Source organism: Mobula birostris, unplaced genomic scaffold (assembly GCF_030028105.1).
Source record: "Mobula birostris isolate sMobBir1 unplaced genomic scaffold, sMobBir1.hap1 scaffold_458, whole genome shotgun sequence".
In the NCBI taxonomy this organism is placed as follows: Eukaryota; Metazoa; Chordata; class Chondrichthyes; order Myliobatiformes; family Myliobatidae; genus Mobula; species Mobula birostris.
The window spans coordinates 180061-197221 of NW_027277693.1; the positions used below are offsets into that span (position 1 = coordinate 180061).

The 17161-nt window shown below is 42.2% G+C and overlaps 1 protein-coding gene across 1 annotated transcript in view; it reads right to left on the bottom strand.

The window, feature by feature from the left end:
• The window catches only part of LOC140193228 (uncharacterized), a 36083-nt gene that overhangs the window by 7960 nt on the left and 10962 nt on the right, over positions 1-17161 (bottom strand). Inside the window, exons 5-11 of the mRNA XM_072250618.1 lie at positions 8810-8962; positions 7902-8153; positions 6177-6222; positions 5890-6094; positions 3422-3550; positions 1591-1745; positions 1407-1504 (exon numbers count right to left, since the gene is read on the bottom strand). Of these exons, the coding sequence (XP_072106719.1) occupies positions 1734-1745; positions 3422-3550; positions 5890-6094; positions 6177-6222; positions 7902-8153; positions 8810-8962 (797 nt within the window). The 3' untranslated portion in view covers positions 1407-1504; positions 1591-1733. The remainder of the gene's footprint in view (positions 1-1406; positions 1505-1590; positions 1746-3421; positions 3551-5889; positions 6095-6176; positions 6223-7901; positions 8154-8809; positions 8963-17161) is intronic.

Below are 17161 nucleotides of genomic sequence, written 5' to 3' on the forward strand. Positions count from 1 at the left end.
GTAACGGTCGTTCTGTAGAAGCCGTGTTTGGGTTATGGTTAGAGATAACGGGTGCTTTGGAATGTGAGCCATCCAGTGAGGGGAGTGGGTTTTGTGTTGTGTACCTGACACCTGTGTGATCTGGGTCCTTTATTCAGCGGGAGGTGAAGGCAGAAGATGCTGAAGAGAACCAGTGATAGGATTTGACCCAGTAGGGAAATCGTGATTCGATGGAGCAAGCTGCCGAGATCAACTGAGGATCAGTGAATGTGGATTTTGGGAAGAGTTGAGCTCCAACTCATGCACATTTGACTGTTTAATTATTATGGGCCATTTTTGTTCCTTTCTTTCTTTTCATTACTAACCCTTCAGGTAAGTGAAGATTCATCAGTATAATTCCTTTAATTGTATGCAGTGTGCTGTCTGTTATTTCTTGGCACTGAGTTGTAACAGGGCAGCAAATTACACAGCATCCACACAAACCGGGGTCTGGGGTGGAAGAGCCGTCTCAATCTCACGGGTTTGCAGTACCAGAGTGTGTCTTCCCTAGACTTACGTAGCCAAGGAAACCGGGGGATTTCACTGGAAAGCAGCATCCACCATCAGGGACAAACACCTCCCAGGACATGCTCTCTTCTTGCTGCTGCCATCAGGAAGAAGGTACAGGAGCCCTAAGACTCACTCCACTGGGTTCAGGAAGTTGATACCCCTCAGTCCTCAGGCTCTTGAATCAAAGTGGATAACGCCACTCAACTTCACTTGCCCCCTTCATTGAGATGTTCCCACACCCACTGGACTCACTTTTAGGGACTCTTAATCTCACATTAAATTGGAAGTAAGGAGGATTTTTATTTTTAGCCAGACAGTAATGAATCTGTGGACAGAGAGAGGTGGAGGCCAAGTCCATGGGTGTATTGAAGGCAAAAGTTGATCATTTCTTGATTGGTCAGAGCATCAAAGGTTCTGGCAAGAAGGCAGATGTATGGGGTTGAGTGGGATCCAGGATCAGCCATGATAGAATAGCTTGATATTTATTGTTTAGTTATTTATTTTATTATTATTTCTTCCTTTTTGTGTTTGCAGTTTGTTGTCTTTTACACACTGGTTGATCACACAGGTTGGTGCTGTCAACCACTGATCCTGTTATGGTTAATATTCTGTGGATTATTGAATATTCCCTCAGGAAAATGAATCTCAGGGTTGTATATGGTGACATTTATAATCTTTGATCATAATTTACTTAGAACTGAGGTTTCTCCTGTGGTTATAAATACAATGGCATGGAAATGATGGTTCACTGTTACCCGTCCGAGTCTGATCAAGGATGGACAATAAATGGTGGATGTGTCTGCACACTCACAAAGTGGGACCGTTACACTGTAAAAATACCATATTGATATCACTTCTCCGATTCTACAGATTATTACCTTCCTCTGCAGTGGCTCATATTCATAAATCCATGCATTGTGTTTCTCTGGTATCCCTAATAATTCAAACTTGGTCCCAATCACAACCCTGTGAATATCTGGAAAAGAGAGATGATCCAGATATCAATATGAAGCTGCAATGCTGAGGTGACAATAGTTACACAGACCAAAAGAAAGCACTTACATTTCTGTGCCACGATCGCCTGTAACTCCTGAAACTCTTCCATTTTATCGTCACTGATGCAGTCTATGGTGTTGATATTAAATATGAATGCAACTCCGTGAATTACATTTTCCGGAATAACAGGGTAGTTGGAAACATCCGAGTCAGGGTTGAAACTGTGTAATTAAGTGAGACAATGAAGAACTGGTTACAGAGGAAGCAGCAAGAACAGTGCAGTTCACAATCACTCAGCACTGAGTTACCAGTCCCATCAGACAAAGCCCAGAGATCACAGTCACTGATCTACTGAGATCCAGACGGGCTCTGACATCACTCTTGCTTCAGGGATCAATGGGATCTCTCTGTCCCTGTCAATCTCCAGCTGGGAATGTTGCTCTGTCCAGTTCACTGTTACTTTTCAGTTCCTTTCATTGTGGGTCCACCCTGTCCCCACGAGCTGTTTAGAATTTGCTCTGAGCTCTTCAATACTCAGTCCCTTCCTCTGTGTAATGTATCAACATTTTTTACCTAAATGTCAGGGCATTATAATGAAGTTTCCAGATGTTTCAGAAAGAGTTTGGTCCTTCACACTGCAGGATGATACAGTGTGTAAGCTGATGGCAAATTTAATCCTGAGGAAGGTGAGTTGTTCCGTCTCCATCAGTCATCGTGGTTATCCCTCGTGGTTGAGGATGATGTCTTTGTTCTGCTGATTTATTTATGGGCTCTCAAGTGGTTAGTCTCCATCAGTATTGTGGGAGAGACAATCATGTGTATTGTATCCAGGTTAGTGGAAGATAGAAAGGTAAATGGAGAGTTCAGCAGCTTTTGTTCATTTTATTTTCCTTTGGCCATTCAGCCAGTCTAGTTCATTCCAGCTCTCTGTCAGTTCACACTTCCCTCATCTCCCCATCAACTTCCCACCATTCTGACAACCCACTGGAAATGACAGCAGCAGACTGACCCCACAGTGTCCAAAATGGATGCCAGCAGAAGGCAACTGGTGGGAGACAAGGAGGAGCTGCTCCAGGTGAGTTGGAGCAGGGGTCGGACCATCATCGGGGCAGGTGACCCTGTGACCTTCACTAGCAGTGGAGTGGATGCTGGGGTCATGTGTTGCTGGGATTGATCCATTTCCCCATCACTGCTCCGTCTTCTGACCTGTACCATGTGGAGGATGTCAGCACAACACTCAGTCCCCCCTCACATGGACAAGAGCTCAACGTGTCCCAACAATGTGTAGAGGGCAGGTGAGGTGGGAACGGCTGGCGGTGAGACACGAAGGAGAGAGATATGGAACTCGCCAACCAAACTCTGTTACTCCAGGAATAATATCTGTCACTCTGGCCTTGTGTGTTACTCTAGGAATAATATCTGTCACTCTGTCCCTATGTGTTACTCCAGGACTAATCTGTCTCCGTGTCCCTGTGTGTTACTCCAGAACTAATCTCTGTCACTATGTCCCCATGTGTTACTCCAGGACTAATCACTATCACTGTGTCCCAGTGTGTTACTCCAGGACTAATCTCTGTCACTATGTCCCCGTGTGTTACTCCAGGACTAATCTCTGTCACTGTGTCCCCGTGTGTTACTCCAGGACTAATCACTATCACTGTGTTCACAAGTGTTACTGTTTGTTTGGTGTTTCCATATAATTTCTTTTACAGAGTGCCACCCTCCCTCAATCCACATTGTAGCTTCATCCCAATCGGAATATGGACCCAGACTTCTGAACCATGACTATTTCATCAGAAATTTTTCTTGGGAGTTATTTCTCCCTTCTCTCTTTGAGGTTGCTCAGTGTTTAATGGGTTGTGGGAATCAGGAGTATAAAGTAACAGAAGAAACTCACGTTTGTTCCTTTGGGAACTCTTCCTTCCAGGATCATCTGTAACACTCTCTTTGTCCGATCAATGTTTGCCAGAGCATTCCATCCAGATGAATCCCAGAACTTTAAACCCCCTGCTCTGTAGGACCTGAGCTGTAAATTTTCAAGAAGATGTACATTTGTATGGCACCTTTCATGGAGAGTGAAATCTGTGTAATGTAGAACACGGAGCAGACAGTGTTTACACAGCAAAATCCCATAAACAATAGAACAGTGATCAACTGGAGATCTGTTTTTTGTCATTGGCTGATGGCTAAAAATGTGCATCGGGACACAGAAGAACTTTCTTTTCCCTCAGTAATGGGGCATTCCAATCTGAGGGAGAACTCCTTGCTCTTCCCTCAGTGACAGGACATCCCAGTCTGTGGGAGAACTCCCTGATCTTCTCTCGGTCACATGATGTCTCATGACACAAGGAAACTCCGCTTCTCTTGCTGCCCTGGGACTGTTTACATTCCCCTGAGAGGGCAGGTGAATCCCTGGTGTACAGACCCAGAGACACTCTGACTGTAGCAATGTTATCCTGAATCTCTGGCTTCCCCTTTCAAACTGTAACATTCCAGTTCACCGAGAAATCCTAATTAATAACAGTCTTGGAGTGAGAGAGCAGAAATGTGGAGAATACTCAGCATATCAGGCAACATCTGCGGAGAAAGGAACAGGGAGTGGTCTCAAGAGAGGGAATTTGTAGAATGCCTACAACTTGACCTATTAGAGGAATTTGAGGTTAAGCCCACTCAGGAAAAACTCATTCTGGATTCGGTGTTGTGAAATAACCTGGGTTTGATATGGGAGTTTAAGATAAAGGAACCTTTTGAATGCAGGATTCATAATATGATTGTATTCACCCTGAGGTAAATGGGGGAAAAAGAAAAAATTGATGTCTCAGTTTTACAGTGGAGTAAAGGGAATGACAGAGGCATGAGAGAGGAGCTGGCCAACGTTGATTGAAAGGGGACACTAGCAGAGATGGCAGCAATACAGCAATAGATGGAGTTTCTGGGAGCAATTCAAAAGGTGCAGGATAGATTCATCCCATAGTGGGAGAAGCATTCTAAAGGGGGTGGGGGCGTAATGAGGTAACTATTTCTAACAATGAATGTCAAAGACAGCAGTAAAACAAAAGAGAGGGCATATAATGTAGCAAAAAGTAGTGGGAAGTTGGAGGATTTGGTTTATTTTAAAAACCAGCAGAAGGCAGCTGAAAAGTCCAGAAGCAGAGAAAAGATGAAATTTGAGGATAAGCTATACAAGAATATAAAAATTATACCAAAAGGTAAATAGAGGCAAGAGTGGGTATCAGCCCACTGGAACATAATGCAGGAGAGGATGTAACGGGGAACACAGAACTGGCAGATGAACTCCATAAGTAGTCTGTCAGTCTTCACTGTGGAAGACACCAGTTGTATGCCAGAGAGTCAGGGACTAGGAGTGAGTGTAGCTGCTGTTAGTAAGGATAAGGTGATGGGAAGTGGAAAGGTTTGAATGTAGATCAGTCACTGAAACCTGATGAACTGCAGCCCAGGTTCTGAAAGGGGTTCCTGAAGAGATTGTGGAGGCATCAGTAGTCATCTTTGAAGAAACACTAGATTCTAGATGGGTTCTGGAGGACTGGAAAATTGCCAATGACACTCCATACACCCATTTTCCCAAACTGTCTCAGTTCTCTCATGGGCTCCCTGCTTCCTCAAGACTACCTGCCCCTCCACCTGTCTTCATATCATCCACAAAACTGGCCACAGAGCAATTAATTCCATCTTAAATCATTCACATAGAACGTGAATAAAAGCATCCCTGTGTAACACCACTAGTCACCAGCAGATAGCCAGGAAAAGCCCTATCTATTCCTACTCTTTGTCTCCTGCCAGACAGCAAACTTCTGTCCATGCTAGTAATTCTAGTGTAATACCCTGGGCTATTAACTTGTTTAGCAGTTTCATGTGTGGCCCCTTGTCAAAGGCCTTCTGAAAATCCAAGTAAACATCCAGTCTTTACTTTGTCTATCCTGCCTGTTATTTCCTCAAAGAATTCCAACAGATTTTTCAGGTAAAATTTCCCCGTGAGGAAATCATTCTGATTTTGGCCTGTTTTGTCACGTGCCTCCTGGTGTAGTGAAACCTTGTCCTAGATGATGGAGTCTCACATTTTCCAGCTACTGGCCTCGGGCTATTTGGCCTATAATTTCCTTTGCCTCCCTCCCTTCTTAATTCCCCAGCAAAATGTACACTGATATCAGAGAGTTGGGTTTAAATGCACCATTCCCAACCTCGGGATCTCCCGAGTGCTTTCCAGCCAATAGATTGGAGTGGGGTGACCTTTCACTCCCGCTGGTGTGGACATGAGGGAGACAGAGAAAGGGCGGTGAATTCACAGTGAATACAGCAACATAGAATGCCTGTGTATTTATATTAAAGTGACAGCAGTGTGTGTACCTCTTTTGTGAGAGACCGGGGATTCATCCCCGTCGGGACACAGGTTATGGTTGTCCCTTCTGGATCCAGAGCCGAGAGGAAGGTGTTGATGGTGGATGATTTCCCAGCCCCCACCAGGCCGACGAGCAGGATGTTTATACAGGAGTTTCCACAGCCCTCAGGGGGTTTGTAGTTACACAAATTGTTCCTCAGAGTCTCCAGATTCCTGCCAGAGGCCAGGGAGACAGAGCATCAGCTGTCTGGGTGAAACGGGTTAACAAATTAACACCCCGATTATGGGAACCTACCGTTTGTCCATGGTTGGGGAGTGAAAACAGCCATCCTCTGAAAACTCTGAAATGCAATGTGAAAGTATTAATTTATTTGTTTTTTCATCTCGAGAATTAGGGGTGGCGTGCTCTCAGTAATGGACTGAATATAGAAACTCACTGCTTCCCATGTTTGGTGTGTAAACCCAGTGATCGGTGCCGGTGTGCTGACTGCGCTTTAGCCTGTGGGGATCCAAGTCTGTTTCTTGCTTGCACTTTCACTTGGCTTGCGGCTGCTCAATGTGCAAACTTGGGTAGGGTGATCAAGTGAAGCAGGAACCAGTAAAGAATTTTACAGTGAGACTACATTCATTCTGCCTTTGCTGTCATCCAGATTCAGCGACTCCACCCAGGGAGTACATGTTAACTCACAAAAAGAACCCTTCCTGTTTACAGTACAATCACCCACCAACAGGAAACATGACAGTTAACTTGTTCCCAAATTAAAGAAGTAGAAAAGCCCTTAACTCAGCAGTGGAGTTATAGGGACACCGCTAATACAGTGTTTACGTGGCAAGCTATTCTTGTTTTACGAGGCTGAGTTGCTAGCTTGACGCTCAACCCGGCACGGATGGAAAGCGTGCCCAGGAGCGGCCCAACTGGGTTCGAACTCGGGAACCTTCGCTCCGGAGTCCGGCGCTGATCTCACTGCGCCACCAGCTGGCCATAAACACAACGTATTATGTACAAAATGATGGAGGAACTCAGCAGGCCAGACAGCATCAATGGAAAAGAGTACAGCCGATGCTTCAGACTGAAACCCTTCTTCGGAACTCCTGTTTGTGAACACACTGTGCGTTTGCCTGTCCTCTTGACTGCAACTTCAATCTCTCTCATCAGGCAGGGTTCCTAAACCATCCAGTCTCTGTACACAAGAGGAACATAATACATCTACACCTTTGATATGCCACGACTCGTGCCCCAATCCTTGCTTCTCATCGTTACACTGAAGATTCACTGAGCTCTTTTCACTCTTCTCTTGTGTGCAGGATGAAAATGTCAAATGATCTAGTTGCTCACTGCACAATGAGGGAGTCTCACTGCCCTGCGGATCCTCGCTCGACCCTAGTGCACAACACACACATCAATCAGAAACCGGTAACCTGGGAGTTGGTGCTCAGGGTACTTTAGAACCCACGGAGATTTTCTGTTCTGAGCCTCCCTCCCTCCCTCCCATCCCAGTCTGTCACTGACTGACTGGGATACCGTTCTGACACTTTCCCATAACGCCCACCCCAGACACACCTGCCCTAGGGCATTGAATTGGAGACTGAGGGAGTACAGAATGAGGCTAATCGGCCAACTATTTAATACACCAAGAATGAGGTTATTCGCCCAATAGTTCTGTGATGACCGATATGCCCAGCTGGATAAACCCAACTTCCTGAAGTCAACATTATTCGCTTAACCCTGCCTTTACATGCATCTATCCAGGTGCCCCTTCAATGATACCATTGTACCTGCTGCACCCACTTTCTTGGGCAGCTCAGTCTATATACTCACCACTCTATCGGTGAAAGAATTGCCCCTCAGGTCCTATTTAGACCTTTCCACTTCACCCTAAGTGACTACAATGTCTGACTGACTACAGTTAGTTCCATCATTTTCTCACACAAGACACACATCAATCATATCCCTCACAGTCTATATAGAAAGGTTACAGTGAAGCGTGAGGCGTGACAGGAAGAGACAGGTTTTACCCACCGGGAGAGGAATGTTCTCTCGATCTGGTTCTGTCACTGAGACTCTGTCTGATGGCCCGAATGGTATTTGGACAATGGCACTGAACTTTCTTCCTTTTGAGAATATCGCTGGTTTCTCTCCAAAGTACTCGATGAACTGCTGTTCCCTCATGGAATAACCCTGGACAGGTCCTTAACTTCTCCTCTCCCACATCTTGGGATTTCTGCAACAGAATCACAGCACAAGTGTCTTCCTTCCGCGCTCTTCCGCCTCCTGCAACACAGAGTAACAGAGTGTCTGGGTGCTGCTGTGGGATGGGTGTGTGTCCCACCCACTGGGTACATCAGCCCTGAGCTCAGCACTTTCCACCTGGGGCTGTGCCCACCTTCCTGCCCCCGTGTGTGTTCAGTTGATGCTGACTATGTACAAGACAGCCCTCCCATCCCACTACTGGCACTCACCTCCCCACACAAGCTACAGCACTGACAGTAGCATCATTTTTCCACTGGGACTTTCATCCCAGGAATGATCTCCCCACTCGAGCACAGAAAGTTCCAAACACCATTACACACAGGGGATGGGAACCGACCCATGTCCTGGAGAATGTTACACCAGGATCCACAGTCCATTACCTCACAGCTGTTTGTGGGAGCTTGCTCTGCACCATTATACATCCCCATCACAATGATAACTACTGTGAGATTTGGTGGCAGGGCAGCACAGGACATGACAAAGATAAGGAAGGTGCTACATCAATGCAGTGCCACTGTCCTACTGCGAACCAAATCCTAAGATGACACACAGTCATAATTATTGTATCTCAGAGGAACAGAAGAGCCAGTAGTCAGCAGAAATCTCCAAGGGAAGGGGATACCACGGAAGCGAATTAACTTCATGACTTCACCTGTGGACAGGACGAGAGTATCTACCTGTGACCCACTGCAGGGCATTTCGAAAATCCTCAATTTCATGAGACACATTGTAGACAAACAGGACACAGGGAATCCTTGGCCTTTCACACTGGTTGATATTCAGCTTCTTCACAATCTCTTCATGGACGGATCCTCGACCGTAACATTGCACTGTAAAACACAGAACCTGTGCTCACTCAGTCTGCCTCACACCAGCACATTTCACTCAAGGTGATTCCTAGTAACAAAAGGGAAGGGGATAGATTTAATGTTCCTCCAAGCTCAGTGACGGGCACCCATCAGCATGGGAATGGGCTCTGTTTCACTGTCAATCTGTCAGCAAATGGGAGTTCTCAAGGGATGTGAAAGCAGCAGGTTAAGTGGGGTAGTTTACAGAGGCGGGGAGGAGTGTTGCAGACAGTGGAGACCGCAGAGATGACATGGAGTGTAGGTTCCAGAGTGGGTCAGAGAGATGGGGAGGGGTCACAGATACTGGAGTGTTGTAGGTGTTGCTGAGGGTCACAGAGAATGGAAGTGCTGTAGGGTCCATTTGGGCTCAGAGAGTGGGATGCGTAGGGAACAGAGAGGAAGGGAAAACAGACACACCGACAGGGTGAGGTATTGACGTGGGTGAGATAGTAAGCACCCTGACTCTCACAATGCACAGAATACCATCCGTGGAAGCATCGGGTCCACTGATACAGAGCCACATCCAACCTACAGGGACCTGTCACTGGGAGATGGCAGGATGTGCCCTGTGGAGGCCCTTCAGCCCATTGAGACATTGGACAATACAGCAGGATACAGGCCCTTTGGCCCAACCACTCCTCACTGGCCATGGTGCCCATCCAGATTGTCCACATTGTCTGCATTACAACTGTATCTCTCCAAGTCCCACTCCCTCCATGTACCTATCCCAGTGCTTCTGAACGGATACTCTTGTACCTGCCTCAACCACTTCCCCTGTGAAAAAGACCAAAGACCAAAGCATAGTTATTATCAAAGTACATATATATCACCATATACACCCCTGAGATTCATTTCCTTGCTGACATACTCAATAAATCCATATTGGAATAGTAACCATAATAGTTTCACATACTCTCCACTGTCTGGGTGAGAAAGTTATCCCTTAGGCCCCTTTTAACTCTCTCCCCCTCACCCTTAACCCAGGGACTCTAACTGTGGATCCTCTGACCTGGGGAAAATGCTGTTACCATGAACCTTATCTTGCCCCAATAATTTTATTTACTTCTCTATTCTGTCTTCCACAACACCCTTCCTCACTATCAGCAGCACCCTCTAATTTTGCGTCATCCACAGATTTACTGATCAAGCCTTGTGCACTGGCACTCGAATCATTTCTCAAAATAGTAATGAAAGAAACCCAACACTGATCCCTGCAGAACACAGCTCATCAGCAGCCTCCATTCCGAAACACAACCTTCAACCACCTCCCTCTGCTTTCGTCCTCCAAACCAATTTTGAATCCACCAATCTTGTCTAGATTCCTAACCATCCAGATTACCCTACCCGGTAAGATCTTGCCGAAGGCCTCACTGAACTACAAATAGACAACAACCACTGCTCTGCCCTCATCTGCATTTTCAGTCATCTCTTCAAATAGATTGAATACTGTTCACTAAGCAGAGCCTTTCATGCACAAAACCGTGCTGACTCTATTTAATCTGACTCCGTCCACTCAAATGCTGGTACACCCTGTCCTTCAGAACTCCCGTAGGTAACTTCCCCACTACTGATTTCGCACTGACTAGTGTGTCATTCCCTGGCATGAACTTCCTGCTCTTCTCAAACAACCAAACATGAGCTTCCTTCCAGTCTTCTGCAACTTTTCTGGTGGCAAATGATGAGACAATAATCTCAGCAACAGACTCCACAATTTCTCCTCTCACCACCCACAAATTTCAAGGAAGCACTCACTCTGGCCCTGGGGATTCATCCACCAATACACGGTAAGGTTGCAAATATCAACCTTTCTGGAAATATGACCAGTCTCCAAAACTTCTCTACCTAATTCCCTTGAGTAATCATGATTATCTCCTCAGTGAAAAAGGAGAAATATTCGTTAAGAATCTCACCCATGTCGTGCAGGTTAAGACACAGGTAGCCCTGCTAATGTCTGAAGGGATCTACTCACTTGGTAACCACCCTTTTACTCATGATGTGGCTGCAAAATCTCTTGGGATTTTCCTTTACCTTTCCTGCCAGAGCCTTCTCACACCCTCTCTCTTTGCCATCATGATTTCACTCGATTGTTTTCTTATTCATTTGGGATTAAAGGATTACCCAAATTAGGTGCATGACCTAATTGAACTATATCCTTTCATATTTTTCTTGATCAAAGTTTTTATATCTCTCATATTTTTGTATCCACCGAACTGACTCTCCATGATTTCATGCAATGCTTCCTACTAGACCAACAGACCATGCGAGGTCTTATTGTAGGTTCTGCTAAATGGACAACATTCTCTGCCCGAACCTCATCTACCATTTTGGTCATTCTACAGACAGCTCTAAAGAGGTTCAACTGCACAACGTTCCACTCACAACATCATGCAAACTCCTCCTAATCAGTCTCTGTCTACCCAAATACTGGGACATCCTATCCATCGAATTGCCCAGCACTAACTTCCCCACAATTGACGTCAGGTTCACCGGTCTGTCATTCCTTGGCTTATCCCTTCCATCGTTCTTAATCTATGGAACAACATTGATCTCATTGCATTCTTCAGTGGCATCGTTCCCCAGTAACAAACAAGGAAGGAAATATCTCTGTAAGGGCCTCCGCTGTTTCCTCTCTAGCCTCCCATGGAGTCCCAGGAATCACTTAGTAAGGCCCTGGTGATTTATCCACTAAAATGCACTGTAAGTCTGCAAATAGCTTCTCCCTAGGAATATGTATGTCCCCCAATCCATCTTAACATGCTTCCCTCATCCTTTGAGCAATTGTGATTTTCAGTAAATAGGTTCAACAATCATTGAGAAGAAATATTTTTTATAATTTCAACCTATCTGCCCCCTCAAGTTATAGACAGCCTGCTGATCCCCAACATGAACTTCTCCCTGACTAACCATCCTTTTAATCTTTACTGAGCTATAGAACCTCCTAGAATATTTCTTAATCTTATCTGTCAGATCCATCTCATACCCTCAATTTGCCCTCCAGATTTACCTCGTGCATTCTTGATACTTTATAATCATCATGAAGTTGACTTGTCCCCAAATTAAACACAATGTATTATGTGCAAAATGATGGAGGAACTCAGCAGGCCGGGCAGCATCAATAGAAAAGAGTACCGCCAATGCTTCGGACTGAGACCCTTCTTTGGGACTCCTGTTTGTGAACACAATGTATGCTTGCCTCTCCTCTTGACTGGAACTTCTTCTCCGAGCTCTTTTCGCTCTTCTCTTGCGTGCAGGTTGAAGATGTCAAATGATCTGGTTGCTCATTGTACAATGAAGGAGTCTTGGAGTCTCTTCTTGGCGGCGTATGGAGTAAGACTTTTTTGTCATAGCTCCATCTTCACAACTTACTTTCCACTGCTAGATTCGTTTTAAGTTTGAAAATTTATTATATTTGCTGAAGAATTTATGATTTAATTACAGTGGCTGATATTCGATCTGGAACTGAATTAAGAAATGGCAAAACTCTGCCCGAACCTCAACATACAAAGAAATCAGAGGAACTTTCTACTTCAGAAAGAATGCTCTCTTTAATAGTGAAGATCGGTGCGGTGGATACCAAAATCGATAAATTGACAAATGCTAATGAAATGCTTGAAAATACCATTCTTGCTGTTCAGGAATCTTTGAAGAATCTGGAAGATCGATATCAGACGTTTAAGCAGAGCACTCATAGAATTGAAAGGGAACTGGAGTTAATGAATCAAACTATTAAAGAGCAGGATTTGAAGATGTCTTTTATGGAAAAGAAAATTAATGAGACTACTTCGGAGCTATTAAGGATTAAGACGAAAACGATTGATCTGGAAAGCAGAAATCGCAGGATGAATTTACAAAACTGGGTTTGCCTGAAAATACGGAAACCGGTGAGTCATTGAAGTTTTTTTCGAACATGTTATATTCATTCTTTAGTGACATTCTCGAAGCCTGTCCAGTATTGGACAGAGTCCACCGAATTCGACCTCCTAAGCCTTCAGCTGAAACGAAACCACGTCCTGTAATCCTGTGTTTCCATTATTTTACAACCAAATAAGCTATTCTTCGGAATGCAAGGAAAAGGGATAAGCTAATTTATAACAAAGTTATGATTCATATAGTTGAAGATTTTACTCCAGAGATTTATGCTGAAAGAATTAAATATTAGGAAGTTATGGCGTAACTTTTTAAAATTAACTGCCGCCTGTCTCTGCGTTATCTGGCTCGTCTGATGATTACTCCACCCAATGCTCATATAAAATGGATTGACTCTCCAGGAGACAGTTGGAAATTTATAAAAGAGTTTCAGTCCACTTTGTAAGCAATTTGAAAAGCTGATCCTTAGCTGGGAGTTGTTTGTAACACCGTCGATGAAAGTCTGCTCCACGTTTTATGAATGCCCAGAACCAAACTTGGTTGACTCACTTAGATCTGCTGTTGTTTGCTTTAACAGTTAATGTAGTTTTGAATTTAACATATATATATTTACTTACCTTTTCTTTGATTTGTAAGTCTTTAATATTATTTGTAGTATATTAGTTGCTTGGATTTATCCTTTTTTTTGAATACATGGCTGCGTATTTTAAATGGATTTAAGATGGCCGTCGTTAATTCGGTCTTAACTTTTGTTAGACATAATATGAAAATATTTGGAATCTGTTTACTTTATGTATTCTTTGTTATTCCTTTTTGCTGGTGGTGACCTTTTACTTTGTAAGCAGGCGCGGCTATTTGGAGACAGGGGTTAAAGGTTATTAGAATAGCATGCTGTCCGCCTATTGGATGGTTTCTGAGTTTCCGGAGGAGGAGGGTGGATCTATTAGATTAGTTCTTTTTTCACTGGGCATTCCTGAGGAGTTTTTCTTTGTCAATCATTTTGCTTGTCTTTCTGATCGAGTCAAGCTTCGACCTTTGTTCCAATATAGGCTGCACCTGCGCATTAAATTACTTTATAAAATTTTTAAAATAAACTTTAAGTATGGATCTCAATAAAATTAATATAACATCTTGGAATTTAACTGGTATGAACCAACCTATTAAGCGCAGAAAGATTTTTAAGAATTTAAAAACACTTCATGCAGATATTATTCTAGCGCAGGAGACTCATTATCTGTAGGCAGGATGAAAATCGTTTTTTTAAATTTTGGAAGGGACCCTTATTTCATTCTTTATCAGTAAATAAAATAAGAGGGGTATCTATTTTTATTCATTCTAAAATCCCCTTTGTTCATTTTAATACTGTTACTGATTTAATTGGAAAATATTTAATTGTCACTGGTCTGTTATGTGGTCAAAATGTGGCTTTGGTGTGTGTATATGCACCTAATATAGATAGCCCTGAATTTTTTAGGACCCTATTTTCTGTATTGCCAAATTTAAATGAATATAAGTGGATTATGGGCGGTGACTTTAACTGCTGTCTCAATACGTCGATTGACAGATTGTTCACCAATCCGTCACTTCCTAATAAAGCTGCAACTTGTATTAATTCTTTTTTATTAGAATATGGTTTGGTGGATATTTGGAGATTTAAATATCCTAAAGAAAACGATTTTTTCTCTTTTTTTCACATGTATACCATAAAGATTCAAGAATTGATTATTTTTTGCTGGACACACGATTGGTGCCCCTGTTGCTGAGTGTGATCATGCACCTATGAAACTAACTTTGAAGTTTTCTGATACTCTTTGGATACCTCAGTGGAGATTTAATGTTTCATTGTTACAAGATTCAACTTTCATAAATTTTATTAAGGAGCAAATTTCTCTACTTCTTGAATTAAATGCAACTGAGGGAGTGTCAAATTTGGTTATTTGGGATGCGATGAAACCTTTTCTTAGGGGACAGATAATTTCATATTCGGTAGATTCAAGAAGGAAAACTGAGGTGGAACTTTTGCTGATCACTAATAGGATTAAAGAAATAGATAAAGTTTCTTCAGTAAATGCCCAGTGAAGATCTCTTTAAGGAAAGGATGGAACTCCAAGCACAGCATGATTTTCTTTTGACTTTTCCCATTGAACAGCAACTTCTTAAATCCAAAAGCCAATTTTATATATATGGAGACAGGTCAGGCAAATTATTATCTGGTCAGTTAAAAGCAAATATGGTTAAAGACAGATCCTGAAAATACGAAGACCTGATAGAACTGAAACGGTACCTCCTTATGAAATTAGTAATATATTTATGGATTTCTACTCGAATCTTTATAAATCTGAACTTTCAGACAATATTACTTTCATGAATAGTTCTTTGCAAAAATTGAATACACCTAACATTTCTATTCAAGATATGAATACATTAGATGCACCTATTAAACAAGAGGAAATAGCAAGGGCTATATCCTCTTTCCGATCAGTTAAGGCTCCGGGACCAGATGGATATACAGTGGAATTTTATAAGACTTTTACTGATACACTTATACTTCATTTATGTCAAATATTCACTGATTCTATATCCTCTGGGACTCTCCCGAAAACTTTTTATGAAGCTTCAATCTCTTTAATTCCTGAAAAAGATAAAGATTTATTTGAATGCACTTCTTATAGACCAATTTCTCTATTGAATGTGGATTTTAAAATCCTTTCTAAGATCTTCGCTGATAGACTTGAGAGTACTTTACCTACTGTTATTTCCAGTGACCAAACTAGATTTATTAAAAATAGATAATCACATTTTAACATTCGAAGATTACTAAATATTATTCATTCTTCTCCATCTAAAGAATCTGAATGTGTTGTTTCTCTTGATGCAGAGAAAGCCTTTGATAGGGTGGAGTGGTTTTACTTATTTGAGGTCTTGGAAAGATTTAATCTTGGCCCGGGATTTATTTCCTGGATTAAATTGATCTATCATGCTCCTATGGCTGTGGTTATAACTAATAATCAAAAATCAAAAATCTCCCCATTTTAGATTATATAGGGGTACTCGGCAGGGATGTCCTCTTAGCCCTTTATTATTTAACTTGGCCTCAGAACCCCTTGCTATTGCTCTTAGAGATTCTAATACTGTTCAGGGTATTAAGAGAGGGGACAAAATACACAAGGTTTCGTTATATACAGATGACCTGTAGTTTATATTTCAGCTCCTAGGAAATCTATTCCTTCTATGTTATCTACATTTTCTGAATTCAGTAGTTTTTCTGGGTATAATTTAAATTTACAGAAAACTGAGTTACTTCCTATTAATGCAAACACGAGGAATTCTGCAGATGCTGGAAATTCAAGCAACACACCTAGTTGCTGGTGAACGCAGCAGGCCAGGCAGCGTCTCAATCCTGACGAAGGGCCTCGGCCTGAAACGTCGACTGTACCTCTTCCTAGAGATGCTGCCTGGCCTGCTGTGTTCACCAGCAACTTTGATGTGTGTTGCTTGTATTTCCAATTAATAATTACTTGGATCCATATCATCAAGTACCTTTCAGTATCGCTAAAAATTACTTTACCTATCCTGGTATTAAAGTTACTAAAAATTTTAAGGATCTCTATAAATATAACTTTTTTTTACATTAATTGATTACACCAAACAAATGCCTTCTAAATGGTCACCTATGACATTATCATTAACAGGTCGAATTAATGCTATTAAAATAATAGTTTTACCATATATATTTCAGGCAGTTCCTTCATTTGTTCCTAAAAAGTTCTTTGACAGAATAGATTCTATAATCTTATCTTATATTTGGAACAATAAAAATCCTAGATTGAGTAAACCCTTATTGCAGAAACTAAAAAAAGGATGGTGGTATGGCTTTGGCAAATTTTAGAATGTACTATTGGGCAATTAATATTCGATATATTACTTTTTGGATTCACTATTCAGATATATATGAATGTTCTTCATGGTTGGATTTGGAGGAAAAATCGGTGAAAGGTTTCTCTTTGGCCTATTTACTGGGAATTCCTCTTCCCTTTTGTTTTCGAAGATTAGTAGACAAGATTTTAATCCCATTATTAAACAGACATTAAGAATTTGGTTTCAGTTTCGTCGATCTTTTGAGTTGAATAATTTTGTTCTTTCTAGTAATATCCATCTCAATTATTTTTTTAAACCATCAATTTTGGATAAGGCCTTTTTAATTTGGAAAACCAAGGGAATTATAACTTCTTCAGATTTGTTTTTAGGGGACTGTTTAATGTCTTTTTCTCAGTTAGTGGATAAATATGATTTATCTAATGTACACTTTTTTAG